At 44.6% G+C, this 15103-nt stretch overlaps 1 protein-coding gene across 2 annotated transcripts in view; it reads left to right on the top strand.

Moving 5' to 3' along the window:
• Positions 1–15103, top strand: part of TTYH3 (tweety family member 3) — a 95171-nt gene that overhangs the window by 68931 nt on the left and 11137 nt on the right. For both annotated transcript variants that reach the window (XM_082199770.1, XM_082199769.1), the window contains exons 8-13: positions 5467–5522; positions 6606–6698; positions 6791–6883; positions 8787–8923; positions 12064–12240; positions 13410–13485. In XM_082199770.1, the coding sequence (XP_082055896.1) occupies positions 5467–5522; positions 6606–6698; positions 6791–6883; positions 8787–8923; positions 12064–12240; positions 13410–13485 (632 nt within the window). The remainder of the gene's footprint in view (positions 1–5466; positions 5523–6605; positions 6699–6790; positions 6884–8786; positions 8924–12063; positions 12241–13409; positions 13486–15103) is intronic.

The raw sequence follows: 15103 nt of genomic DNA, 5'->3' as shown, positions 1-15103 counted from the left end.
ACTTGACTGAAGAAAATTTGAAATTAAAATCAAGCTTGCTTTTCCTAATCAGGGATATAAATTGCTTGTTTTGATAGCATCCCAGCCAGACCGATAGATGTGATCTTCTGTATGATGCATGATCCTTATATCCATAGTTGCATTTAATTGTAAGATAGTGTGGCATTTTTCCTCCTGTTGGAAAACAACAACAGTGAATAGCAGAAATTGAAATGCTTTTAAATATACCCAAATTACGTTGGCATGTTTCAAATCTAAGCAGAATAAATGGCGCAGAAGATAATCTGATTAAGTGTATCATCTTCTCCACTCACAGTTTAGAGATGAGATTCTTTTTGTTTTGTTTTTCCACATGCTGTGTGGAGGGGGGGGGGAAATGGAGCAGAGGGAAATGAAGCAATTTGGTGTGCAGGAAGGCTAGATTATTATATGCTCAGCTCATCTAGTATTCATTAAGTATGATAAGGCCAATAGAGTTGGACGCTGATGGGATAATCATCTTGCACTGCTAGGGGAACCCCAGTGCAGCCAATACGTTTGTTTTCAAGGCAGGAGGCCATTTGCCAGCCCCAGTCCTTCCAGCTGATTGTGTTTTATTACCAAGTGATTCAGTAAAGTTCAGAGGTGATGTACAATAAGATATTTTGTGTCTGGATAACTGACTGGAATGATGCTGCATCAGACGCCATGTATTTGGGCTGAAAAGTCTCTCATTTCTAACAGGTCTATGATGGGCGGAGGAGGGAAGTAATTAGAGAGCGTGGGGACGCTTTCCCTTAATTAGTAGTTGTCAAGGTCTCTGAGCTCATCACCATTGGTCTTCATACATGTATTGTCATAATCCCCTCTGAGCCGGAAAAACCAGTATGCTACTTCTAAAGGAGAACATTCATTTTGCAAGGGATTGCTTTGGAATGGGGAAGTGCATGGTTAGTTTACACCACCACCCCATCGTTCCTTTACTTCAGACACCCCACTCCCTAGTGATCTGGAGCAGACAAGCAACAAGTGGGGAAAGGGTTAAAAACCTCTTCCGTCTGCTGATTCTCTACTCTAAATTACCATCTTCCCTTGGCAGCAAACAAGTTTTGACAGGTGCAAGGCACAAGCAGACCTCTTCTTGGTGTTTGGACCTCTTCCTGTGCTGTGTGAACACCAACATTTAAACTTCTGTATATTTTAAAGTATGGTTGTGGATTTGTCTCCATATTGTTCTATATTTTTGCAAACCACTTGGAGGTGCTTTACGATCAAACGGTGTACAAATTCTATGACATAAATAAAATAAGCTTAAGCTTCATGGGTCCCATCATAGCCATTCCCTCTGAAATGGAGTCAGGGGGTCACTCTAATCACCTCTGCTCCCTATGTAGTGTGAATAGGATGAGGGTTGATTAAATATGCCTTTGTCTGTCCCATTGTGCAACTGAGAGAGAACCACGCCTGGCGATCTTAGTACCAGGACAGATATACAAGGTGGCTGCACTCTCATTTCACAGAAATCACTTGGAAGGTGCCTGCACATTTTGTCCCATAACTTTCTTGGAGGGCTAGAGACTTACTTAAAAAACAGAAAAGAAAGCTCAGAGGCTGAGGAGCCTGCCCAAGTTCACCCATGGAAGGCTTTGTGGGGGCCAGGTTGTTGACCCCTGTTAGGTTGTTGAATCTTTCCCCATCCCCTTTCAATCAAGGTTTGCACTCGATTATAACAACCTCTTAAAGTAAAATAACCCTTTCTCCGCAACACCTTTCTGGTCTCCCTGGATGTTGAACCCAATACAGTGGTACCTCGGGTTACATACGCTTCAGGTTACATACACTTCAGGTTACAGACTCTGCTAACCCAGAAATAGTACCTCAGGTTAAGAACTTTGCTTCAGGATGAGAACAGAAATTGCGCGGCAGCAGTGGGAGGCCCCATTAGCTAAAGTGGTGCTTCAGGTTAAGAACAGTTTCAGGTTAAGAACGGACCTCCGGAATGAATTAAGTACTTAACCCAAGGTACCACTGTACCAGATAGACAGCATAGACTGAATTATTGTGGGGGTGGGGGATTTCTAGGTGGTGTTTGAGGGATGCTGACAGGGCAGCCTGTTCTCCCATCCACTCATGCTATGCACGTTCTGCGAACAGGATTTCAATTTCCAGAACTGTCAGTGTGGCTTCCCCCCACCCAATAGACAAGTCATACGCACGCACAGCACAACTTCTTCATGCATTGGGTAGTTGCACTGAATTATTGATTTCTCCAGGCTCGCCTAAGAGCAGCCCACTTTGCTGATATGCCCCTCTCAGAAAACTGGCATTAAACAGAGACTTTTCACTCCTCCTCATCAGAATTGTCACTCTCTTTGGATCACTGAGGTGCAGGCAAGCACACTAGTGTCCTGAAGTCATCCACAGTTGTCTGTGTGCAGTAGAGACACATCTGCACTGTTTTAGATGGGTGTGCATCCAGAGCCCACCCCATCCCTGCATGTCTACATCACATGTGGCAATATACAGGATCAGTATGGGCTACACGGCTTGTGTGACATGGATTCTGTGAGGTACTTGCTTTGACCCACTTCCCATGTTTCTGCTTCGGTGCTCAAGCACTGAATGAAAAGTATAGCAAGCTATTCTTGGCATACCTAAGAGTCTGGCCCGTGACAATATAATTCAAGCTGTATGAATGCTCCAGGAATAGAGTGCACCTGCTTCTCAAATCTGTCGATCACTGCTGTGATGCTGCTACTCCTTCATGTTACTAATCCAATGCTGTGTGGAGCAGCATGTCTTTATTTCACTGATGTGTTCAACGGTCACCTAAGGCAGGTCTAGACTACCTAAGCCTGCATGCTTCTCTGCATCACTCCCCATCCACGTCTGGCTGTGAGCTCATCCAAGGGGTGTGTTGTGTGCATCAATCCAGCTTGTGGCATTTTGAAAGAATGTCTGGTCTGTGCCCTAAAGTCAGTCCTGTGGTTTCTTGCCTGGAGCAGCATTCCCATAACCATGGAATGATGAATCAGTTATCATGGGCTGCAGCCCTTCGATTTGTGGAACTTCCTCTGCTCTAGAGATAAAGGCTGCCCTTGGCACTGATGGTTTGTGGATGACAGCTTAAAACACATCTGTTCACACAACCTTTGTTGGCAGCCTGTAAGTGGGCATGGCTATGCTCCTGCTGAATTGTTTTATTAGCCCAGTGTGGTGTTTCAATTACATTTTTAATTAATTGTGGCATTGTTTTGTCTTGTGTGTTCACAGCCCTGCGATCCTGTAGGATGAAGGGCAATCTGTAAATAAATGACTTCTTCTTTAACAGTAGAGGTTTGAATTGACATACACATGTTTACCCCAAGTCATAGCCTTACCAAGGAGTTAACATCAGTAGAATCTAGGGGTGTTCAGGTTCACTGGAATTTGTTGTTTCCCCTTGTGGCTTGATGCATACATGAGAGTACATTGCCATGTGTAGAGGAATAGTTTTGAACGCAGTGCTAGTATGTTGACTCTGCTCTTGCTCTGGAAAGGCCTGCTCATGAATACAGACCTGGATTCACAGGTTTTTTTCTTGGGGTCAAATGCTTAGTAGTCTGATGGATAGTCATCCATTCCTAGTCATTCATGGCAAAACCCCTTTTGGGGAATACACATAGGAGTCCCCTACTTTCTCAGTTTCTGCTGATTACCATTGGATTGGCTCAGCTGAGCTGCAAGCACAAGTCCTCCCAAAGAGAAATTCAGTGGGTGAGAGAAGGTGCAGCAGCTGGAAGCAGCCCCAAAGCGGGCTAATGAATTATAAATAACAGCTGTCAGGCTCCTTGGTTAGCAGGCAGGCGGCCCCATACGAAGCTGTCTCTCCAGCGTGTGCACTGGTTTCTGGAAACTGTGTTCAATATTAATGGTAAGTGCAGTGAAACAAGGAGGAAGTCTGGCCACCTCTGTTCACTGGCTGCTGCTCCCCTTTTCTGGCTGTTTCTTTTTCTTCCCCTACAAAACCATGGTCAATTAGAACAACTGCTTTCCCCCCACCTCCTTTTCACCATGTGCAGGGTGTGTAGACCAAAATACAAGTCCCATAAGCTTCCTTGTGGCTTCCTTATTTTTTATTTGTTTGCTTGTGGCTGTTGTCCGTGACCGTGCCTTATGGAGGAGGCATGGAAGCTGAGCCAAAGAGACTAAGGGTGAGAAATGGGAATCCCATTAAAACTGGTTCAGGACGGCTCTGACAGGGCGAATTGGGGAGAAAATGGTTGGTTGTGCATAACTCACTCCCACCGCAGCTATAGCAAGAATGGATTAAAAGCCAGGCTGTGAAATGTTGTATGAGCTCGTTTTCCTTTCCTTTTCGGTGACAGTATTTAGGAATGATGTAGAAACCTAGTAGTAGTAGTAGTAGTAGTAGTAGTGCTTGTATATGCAATTTGGGTGAGAAAGCAGTGTGAGGGCCCTTCTCATGTTTTGAAAAGGACTTTATTCTGTATTGTATCAGCCTGAGGTAGGTCCTCTTCTGGATGTTATACCAAAGTTAGGTGCCTAAATGCACCTCTTGCCTTCTCAGAAAAATTATCTGAAGCTGGTGCCCAAGAAGCAGGTCTTTGTTGGGCTTCCTTTTATCAGATTGGCAGTTGCGTTTATTGCCGTTGGCACACTGTCCTTTACACAGTGGGGAATGTCAGCCCTTCTGCATGCGAGAAATGACTGGCCAGCTCAAGTTAACTCATGCTCAAGTAATCAATTTTTCTTCAGTCTCTTATACACCTGAGAGTAAAAGAAAGTCTGCTTTCTCACGTGTGTGTGTGTGTGTGTGTGTGTGTGTGTGTGTGTGACAGAGAGAGAGAGAGAGAGAGAGAGAGAGAGAGAGAGAGAGAGATATGCAGGGTGTCTGGTGCAGGTTGAACTCTGTCCCACCCCCCCTCCACTTTGTTCCTGGCTCTTTTCTGCCCCCCATCCAGTTCTTCAGTCAGCCTACTTGTTTTGTCCCCCCATCCCAATACCAGCATTTTTATCAGTTCAAATATTTGTTTTTTAAAGCCTTTTTTACACTCCACGAGGAGTAGGAGGGAGAACATCATGCATTATGTTTGATGCAAAGGTTAGAGGAAGACTGTCGGCTCTTAGTGGTATGATACTTTTGAACAGCGTCTCCAGAAAAGTCATGTGATTAGTTAAAAATTTCTTTTAAAATAGCCTTGTCTCTTTTTAATACAGTGCCACAGATGTGATACAGGAGAGAAATTTTGTGTGGTGGCGATATTTTTAAAATACCACCACATTTGAGAATATTCATTTTTGAAGATTCATTGAGCTTCATTTCATGCCACACCCTCCCACCCCTCTGGCAATTTTTCTAGGGCATACCTGTTTGGCAGGTTGTTCAGAACAAAATATTCAGGTATGACAGGAATAGCAAGCTGTAACCAGAGCCAGATATGAAGCCTTGATTGCTACCCCTTTTTTTGTCTTCCCTTTTGACAGATACTCTGAACTATTATCTTGTCTGCAATGCTGGCTCCCTAAATCCGTTTCAGCAGGTGAGTTCCTCAGCCCACACACTTCTCTTTCGCTAAGCTGTACTTTGACATGACCAGGAGTCTTAACAAGCTAGCTTCTCCGAAACGTCAGAGTATTTTTTCATCTGCTGCTAAAAAGGAGAGCCCAAACGAATGTAGTAAGAACAATGGGCAGGAGGATTGGCCATTCACCTTCTCTCACTATGATCTCATCTGCTCTCAAAGCAAATGCCAGGAAACGCTCGCCAATATTTGATTAGGGGAGCAGCAAGGAAGGGCTCTTAATTAATGTGAAAACAGCTGTTTGCTATGGAAACTGACCCATGTCTTCACATTCAGGTCACCACACAACCCCCTTCCAGGCGCAGAAACAAAAAATGATCCCTATGGGGACAGCAACCTGGTTGGTCACCCAGTCTTCTCTCAGGAGGTCAGGCTCTCTGGTAAATTATCTGAGTAGCAATCACACAGGGTATTGCAGCAAAAGCCCAAAGGCCTGGTACATAAAGCTAATCTCCCTGGCACAACGTTTGAAAACAATTTAGACTACGAAATTTGTGTCTCCTTCACGTATTTTTAAAAATAAATCATAATACAAGGAAAACAAGCAAACCACAGGGCGTGTTTATGTAATGAAAACTTTGGTGTGCCTGTAGTTTGCTAATTGGAGTGTGTTTTCTTTATGAACATGGAACACCAACTCTGAATTTTGCCACCCACTTTCCAATGTACATAGGAAACCTGCAGACCTGGAAAGAAGCACAAAATAAAGACTGACTTTTTTTGTTTCAGAGTCTTGTTTTCACAAAAGGCCTTTGCCTTTCTTCTCTCAGAACGCTTGTGAGGCAGCTTAGGCTGACAAAGTCACCTTGTAAGCCTTATGCCTGAGGGGGGATTTGAACCTGGGGCCTTCCACCCCCATCCTGCCGGCTTCTAATTCACAGTGTGACACACTACAGTTCTCCTGTGTATGATACTGGTGGCTACTCTTCTAGACAGTGCTTCAATAATTTAGGGCAGCTTGTCAAAACGAGATGTAGTCATTGCATGCCTGCTGACTTGCCTTGGCCCTGATGACGGAAGTATGATGTTTGTGTTGAGCAGAAGCTGTCGGGAAGCCACAAGGTCCTGGTAGAAATGCAGGATGATGTGCTGGAGCTGATGAAGTCTGCTGTCAAAGAATACCCTGCTTCCAAGGTAAAGCTTGATGAATTATTCCTTTCCACAAACCCAGTAAAGAAAATGCCCAGCTTTGCATTCCAATACCTGTCTAACATCCTTGCTTTTAGGAGCACATCAGTCAAATCCAGGGAGTTCTGAATACCACCGAAAGCAACCTGCAGCACCTGACTGCCCTGGTGGACTGTCGGAGTCTCCATTTGGTGAGTACCAGTGGGCAGGAAATGCAGTAAATCACTTGGTGCTTGTAGCTATAGAGCTGTGGTGTGAAAAGCTGGGATATGGTGTACTGCGAAAGGACAGAATATAGAAAACCAGGTGGGCCCCAACTGTATTTTCTGCAAGGAAACTAGAGGTTGTATCAAATGTAGTGCTAAGTTAAAGTCACTTGGTAGTATATTTGTTCCGCTCATGATATGTTTCGCACTAGTGGGATGTTGTTGTGCAAGAATGCATAAGCAGGATTCCTTTGTTGCACAACATTAAAACTCACTTGTCCACTAGTGCAAGAGCACTTGCAGACAGAGAACACTGCATTCAGCCCAAGGCAGCTTGTCTCATCTTGAGCTTCACCATGCAACAACACCATGAGCAGCACATACTTTTACACAAGCTGAATCTGGTGGCCTTCCCATTGGAGGAAAAAACAATGTTGGCATGCCATTTTGGCCTTTCCTTGGCAGCAAAGATACACGGAAATGATTTGGTAACGGTTCTGTGTAAAGCTTGAAGGGGCATGAAGGCAGGGCAGCAGCACACTTGGATTATGATGTACCGTATTTTTCGTCCCATAGGACGCACCTAGGTTTTTTTTTGGGGGGGGGGATAAAGTAAAAAAAAATTCCCTTTATTTCTCCCCCAAAAGCAGGTCAGGGAAACAGAACCAGGTCGAGGAACAGCGGGATGGCGGCGCTGTGCCTCCCTGCTGTCCCCCGAGCTTGTGGGGCTGGCCGATGCCTGCCCCGCGCGAGGGGCGCTCTGCTTCAGGGTGTCTCGCCCGCCGGGCGGCAGGCTGCTATCCACAGCGAGGGGAGCCTTGTGGGAAACTCCTGCAAGGCTCCCCACGCTGCGGATGTCTGCCTGGCGCGGGGGGCGCTCTGCTTCAGGGCTCCCCGCCCGCCGGGCGGCAGGCTGCTATCCTCAGCCTAGACATCCCTGCCGGACCTCCCGTAGGGCTGCCTAGGCTGCGGATGTGTTCCTGAAGCCTGGAGAGCGACCCCTCTCGCTCTCCAAGCTTCAGCAAAAGCCTGCATTCGCTCCATAGGACGCACCCAGATTTCCCCTTCATTTTTGGAGGGGAAAAAGTGCATCCTATAGGGCGAAAAATACGGTACATATTTAGCTAAGACTGATTTTGAAAAGCAACAGCCAGAGAAAGAAGTGTGCCTCTCCTCTTCTTTTTGGTGTTCTTGTAACTTTAATAATACTTAGTAGTGTTCAGGGGTACCTTGCGGGTGTTAGCTCTGTAATCCTTACAACAACCATGCAAGGTTTATCATTGTCTGCACGTTGCAGGTGGATAGTTTTGAGGCTGAGGGAGAACAGCTTACCTAAGGCTACCTAGTTCAGTCTGTAGCAGACGTGGGGCTTGAACTGGTGGCTTCCTGGTTCCTGTCTTCGCTTCATGGCTACTATGCCATGGTAGCTCTCAAGCGTATAACTGTGTGTTGACTTTAATGTATTTGTCTCTGTAGAAAGCATTAGGATGAAAAGTCAGCATCTACTGCTTGTTAGAGTTCTTTCAGTTCTGATTTCCTTTGGAGCATCCTCATGTGATACCTGGAAAATAAAAATAGATGAGCTTTATAAATTATTGCTATGACCAGTAACAACATGCTTAATGTATTACAGCAATACACCCAAGAACTATAGGGTTTGAATTTCTTTTTTCTTATTATTTATACTGTTGCATTATTTTTGCATTTTTAAAAGTGCAATTTTAGAAGGTGAACCATTTTTTTTAAAGCTCCCATGACAGTCTCACAAAATAAAACACAGTGTTACTACACATGTTTGAATGGAGGAATTGTGCAGGTGGGAGGCCAGGCAGCAGTGTTGCCTTCCACCTTGAGCTTGAAAGAGTTTGCTCTGTTTCTCTCCTTTTAGGATTACATACAATCTCTGACGGGCTTCTGCTATGATGGTGTGGAAGGGCTTATCTATCTGGTTCTCTTCTCCTTTGTCACTGCCCTCATGTTCAGTTCTATAGTGTGCAGCGTCCCGCACACTTGGCAGCAAAAGAGGTATGCACACAAACAGAGGGAACAGTGGTGCCCCACACTCAAGACTATTTTATTTTGCTTACAAAAACGTTTATATCTCTTCTTTCTGGTACAAGAGCACCACTCACAGCTACTTACAACATTTAAAGTTCAGTTTTATAAAAAGCAACCATGTATAAAACGATGCATTTATTTATTTAGATAATTGTATATGCCTCCCAGTATTTTTAAGAAAAAGTCTTAAGTTGTTTACAAATCAAAGAGACAGGAATCGGCAGCCATAGCTCAGTGCTAGAACACTTGCTTTGCATGCAGAAGGTTTCAATCTCTGGCGTCTTCAGGTAGGGCTAGAGTGTCCCCTGTCTGAAACACTGAAGAGCTGTTGCAACTCCGTGTAAACAATACACAATGGGCAAGGCATTCCATAATCTGGAAACAGTCACTGTGAAGATACCCTATCTTATACCGCTGAGACACAGAAGAGCCTCTCCTTCAGACCTTAGGGAGCAAGCAGGATGATATGGGGGGAGGGTGATCCCTAAGGTATCCTGGACAAAAACGATTTAAAGTTTTAAAAGTTAATGGTCCACACTTTGACTTTCCTCAGTCGGAGCCCCATGTAGACTATGTTACAATACCCTGGATGTCCATTTCCTTGGGAATGGGTGCATCTGGTGTACCAGCCTCAGCTGGCCAAAGACACTTCTGACCATCGCTGCCACCTGGTCATCCAGGTACAGTGGCACCTCGGGTTAAGTACTTAATTCGTTGCGGAGGTCCGTTCTTAACCTGAAACTGTTCTTAACCCGAAGCACCACTTTAGCTAATGGAGCCTCCTGCTGCTGCTGCGTCGCCAGAGCACGATTTCCATTCTCATCCTGAAGCAAAGTTCTTAACCCGAGGTACTATTTCTGGGTTAGCAGAGTCTGTAACCTGAAGCATATGTAACCCAAGGTACCACTGTATAAAGCTGCCTCCAGGAGCAGGCTCCCAGACTGTGAACCTGATTCTTCAAGGGGAGTGAATCTCTTTTCTAGGGTCCATCGTTTTTAAACAGGAACGTCTCCATCTGGATTAAACCTCAGTTTATTAGCCCTTAACCCCATCCAGTCTCCATGCAGCGATTCAAAACCACAGCAGTGCCTTTGGTATTAGATGAAAAGGAAAAATAGTGTGTCATCCACATGCTGGGATTCCAGAGGCTGAGGAAAAGGAGCTGACAGCTCTGTGTGATGTAAGCAAACTACCCAAGCAGTACATGGCAGGACAATGTGGAACCCTGGGAGAAACTGGCCAAATGGAGCAGGGAAGGAAGTCTTTTAGATTTTGGACTAAAATACACCCACTAAGTCATCTCAAGCAGACATTATTAGCCACAACTCCTCACACTACCCAATAGTACTATTCAAGACGCTAAGTTTAGAGGATATGACGCCCGTGGGCTGCAAAATATGCATTAAAAGAGAGATGTCATGACTGTTTGGGAAGGACTGACTGGCATGGGATGGCAAGTCTTCCTGGAGCGATTAGGATTGTCTTTAATGTCAAAAAGACCACTTAATAAGATTGACCTGTAAAATGTTCAGGAGACATAAAATGCTGTGTTGCTGACCCTTAATTCCTGTTGTTCAGCAAATGTTCACTGCCACCTTGTGGAACACATTTCAAATTACCCAATTAACTGTTTGGAAACCAGATTCCTTGATCACTCTTTGAATGTGATGCAACCAGCACATCTTACACCTGAGAAGGTTATTGGGTCCCACAGATAAGCTGCTGGTTATGTAAGCCCAGGCAGAGTTTTGCTGCACCATAGTCTTTGCCCTTCCTCCTCTTCTTCCTTCAGACATGCGAAAGCCACATGCCAATTCTGTCTGTTACTTAAAAGTTTCTAACCATTGCCCGCTTTGGACCCCTTACACACTTGTGGCCTGTGTTGCGTAGGTTTTTTCTCGTGACTTTTCTTTCAGAATACAATGTAGTCCACCCTCCACCCTGGTTGGTTATAGCGTTACTTTTCAAAGTGTCTCTATCACTTGCTCATTATTTCTGTGAGCCTTGGAGTGTGCATTTATTCTTTAAATATCTACAGAGCTGTTTTGAAAAAGTGTTGTACCAAAAAAACCTGCAAATAGGGGGGAAACACTTCCCCTGTCTATCATATCAGGTGTAGACACAAATATTAAATCCTGTGGTTAGGAAAAACAGGATAGGAAGAAGGTAAGTTGGGATCTACTGGTAGATTTCTGGGTGATTTGTAGTGGATTGGCAAGGGTTTCTAACTCTGTAGTGAACCCATTAAAACCTGGCAAAACTTGCCATGACTGGTTTTGTGCTAATCACCTGTTTCTGAGCCTCAGAATGCCTTCTCTATAAAATAGGGGTATGAATTAGTTGCTTCTGACCAAGAGACTCTGCCAGGCAGCTTGTGTTTTGTGCTAGGATCTTTGGAATGCAGCAACTTGGATATAGGCTGGCTCCTGGAGTACAGTAGGCAATTGGCCTCAGCTCTTGAGCCACCATTTGACATCTGTCTCTGCCACAACCCCTATTTTTGCCCAGGTTCCAGTCAGTAGACATTGTAGTAAACAAACACAAAATAGATCCTGTAAGCTAGAAGTTGGCCTATCTATATATAAAACAATCCCGATATTCTTCAGTACTGGTTAATAATACTGACAGAATGTGGAAATCTCCTAACTTGTAAAAAGGTGTCTGTGTCTGTGTGGCCGCCTCCTTACCCCACAGTCTTAATATTATACTGGCCCCTTAGATTAGCTACGCATCCAGTGGCTGTGTTCATTGCCACCCTGTATTCCAGCCTCTCCCAGCCTGATGCCTTCCAGCTGTTTTGGACTGCAATTCCCATCAGCCCCAGCTATCCTGCACCAGCTCCTGGAAGACTGCTTTGTTGGTTCTGAGTTATTTGGCAGGCTCTGTGGGAAGAAATGTGACAGGCTTTGAAAGCCCAGGCTGCAGTTGTGGGAGGTCTGAGTCATTCTGTTCTCTGTAGGGAGGTGGTTGCTGTGAGAAGGAAGCTGTTGCTGTATTGAAATACTCAGAAGCAGGGAAAAGAGGGGGGGGGGAGAGAAGCAACACCACGTGCTTGGTCTGGTTTGCTCTGCAGCAGCCCTGAAGAGAAACTTTCCTCCTGTCTGCAGGAGTTCAGATGATGATGGAGAGGATGAATCGACTGCTCAAGGGAACAGGCAAACGCACGACAACTTGTACAGGGTGCACATGCCTAGTCTTTACAGCTGTGGGAGCAGCTATGGAAGCGAGACCAGCATCCCAGCAGCGGCGCACACAGTCAGCAATGCTCCCGTCACAGAGTACATGTGAGTAGATGGTGCTCAGTGCATAGAGTGGGTAATGTGCATCCACAGGGACATCTCCACTGAAAAGTGTTAGCTGAGTAGCAGGACTGTTCCTGAGACCCAGGGCGGGCCACTGCTCTGCCAGTCAGTAGTACTGTCCTTGAATGGGCCTGTGGTCTGGCAGTTTCACATATTCGCAGTGGGAGGATGAACAGGGAGGGAAGGAGGGAGGCTCTGTTCTGCAGCTCTCTGTACCTGAGTGGATCCTGGTATTTGGTTTAAGAGATAATGTATGGATACAGTTGAAGGCAGCAGTTACTTACTACTGGAGAACCAAAAAGGAGTTTTATGTGACTGCAGCTGCAAGCCAGTTTATTTATATCTTTCTGTATCGCAAGTGGATAAACTGATATTTGCAGAGCTTAATGGGAAAAGACTCAGTGGTACTTAAATATTGGAAACACTTGCCAGTAGAGATGCTGTGTGTTCAAAACAGGAGTGAGAAACCTCAGGCCCAGGGCAAATGTGGCCTCTCAAGCCTCACTATCTGGTTCCCCAGAACTCACCCCAGGCCACCCTCCTCCCTGGCCCTGCTTTGCACGCTGAATGTTTTTGCCTCTTGCTTCTCTGGATGGGGGCTATAAGCAGGTGTGTGAATATGTTAAGAAAGTAGACTGTAGTACAAAGATACATTGCATTTGTTGTCCTGCCCCCTTTTGCCACCCAAATGAAACCACCCCTTGGACTGAAAAAGGCTCCACCACCCGTGGCTTAATGTATTTCCACCATTGTCTCTGTAATGGAACGAATGGAACATCTTCCACAAGCTTTAATAATATGGAATATGAGATAATTCTTTGCCTAGAGACAACTCAGAATAATGTGCGTGTTTTGGTTGTGTTTTGGACTGGTATATGATGCGCCTCTTTGGACATAACCACAGGGCTATGACTCTTCATGGGAGTGGTACATCTCTTGCCTGCCTACTGAGCCAAGGAAATAACATCCACCAGCCTAATCTGCTGTTGAGCAGCAGTTGCCTGTTAAGGCTCAGTTCACAGATTACATTCTATGTATACAATTCCAAGATCACAACGAATGCAGCCACCTTATTTTTGACTTCCACAAATACTGTAAACCAGAAAGTGAATGACCTTTTCATGCTTTACTCTTTCTTGCCTTCCCCTCAGGAGCCAGAATGCAAATTTTCAGAACCCCCGATGTGAGAACACACCTTTGATTGGCCGGGAGTCTCCACCTCCCTCCGTAAGTCTGTTTTAATTACTGCTTTGAAGGGTAAGACAGAAATCTGCTTTGGAGATATGTGTAGTCAGCTCCTATATACTACTTCATGAATAAGCATCTATTTAGAACAGAAACATGAGCTCTTCCTGCACCCAGACACATTAACACAGCTTGTCTCCTGGTAAAATGTCTAGGTTCCTTTTCATATAGGAAAACAAACATGCATGTTGCTTAGTACATGAGGATTGTTGTCACAGATGTGAACCTTTAGAAGAATTCTGCAAATATATTCTGCTAGTAAGTCTGCAGATATATCACCATAGTAACTCTTGAGCTTGTAGTGGAAACTGTGTTTTGACATTAACACTGAATCCTTCTCCAAAATCTGCCTTTAAGATATACAGGTGTTTAGGGGGTTTGTCTTCTGTTTCAATATTGGCAATTTTTTCACATTTGTATCAAACTTTCAGAATAGGGAAATGTCTTTCACGAAAGGTTTTGATTGACCTGGAAGCTGTTTCAGGCTCAGCTTTGTTTCATTCACTGCTTAGTTTCTTTGGTTTCAAGCTTGTAATAACCTGCAGTATATCAGCCTTTGCACTGGTGAGTTGATAGTGTGCTTTAGCAGCTTTAGCACCATATTGAGATATGAATGACATAAATCCATCTTTTTCCCTTCTTTTTAAGATGTCTGATGATGTCTGAACTTGTCTTGTGGGAGTGCATTTAGCCATTCCTGAAAGCAAATACACCCTAAAATATAAAAGAAAAGCAATGAGAATTTTAAAAGAACAAATTGTGACAGTCTGTGCTACCAGCCCTAGTTGATTACCTTGACCAGCTCTCAGCAACAAACTTCAGGATTCTCCTTTTTAGCCTTTCCCCCCTTTTCTTTTTTTGTATATCGTTTCAGAGAACACTGTTTTTCTCAGCCATGGTGTTACCGTTCCAGAGGAAATGTAAACATCTATTCTTGGAATTGATTACTGTTCTGACTGGGAGTGTGGTGGTGGGGTCTGTAGCTTCAAACACTATAACTCCCTAATACTGCATGCTAAGCCTGATCATCTTAGTCGCCTGTAGAATTCAGCCAAACCATAGTTTTGCTTGCTGCAAAGCTCTTACTCTTTGGCAAAAGGAGTCTTCATTCTCTAATTAAGAAATGTCCCTTGTCACTAGCAGTGGTCTTAATTGCATTTCTTGGGAGAGGGAGATGGGGGGACTTCAGACAGGTGTGGTGGGAGTGCTGTTGAAGATGTGGGATGGGCAGAATATCCTTCATCTCCTACCTGAACTTTTTGAGAAGACAGAATAACACTGTCCCAATGAAAGAAGAAAAGAGAATATGTCCATACATGCATCTGAATTGATACTTTTAGTACAAGAAGGAATGACTTCAGGTGGGTTCCTACTTTTTGAGTTGTGGGGGGAACAGAGACATCTTCTTGCCAGCAGTTATCTATGCAATGAATTACTTTCAGATGAGAAAGAGAAGGCAGAATCTTTGAGGATGGGATGTGAGTCCTCCCCCTGAGCCATGTGCCCCATTGGTCTTTTCCAGCTAAGGCTCAAATCCACAGCTGTAGGAAATGCCTTTTACTCAGCTTTGGCCACAGTTTAGGAGTAAGAAATCTGTAAA

Source organism: Podarcis vaucheri (genome assembly GCF_965113315.1).
Source record: "Podarcis vaucheri genome assembly, chromosome: 14".
Lineage (NCBI taxonomy): Eukaryota > Metazoa > Chordata > Lepidosauria > Squamata > Lacertidae > Podarcis > Podarcis vaucheri.
This window is presented reverse-complemented; position numbering and strand designations above follow the sequence as displayed.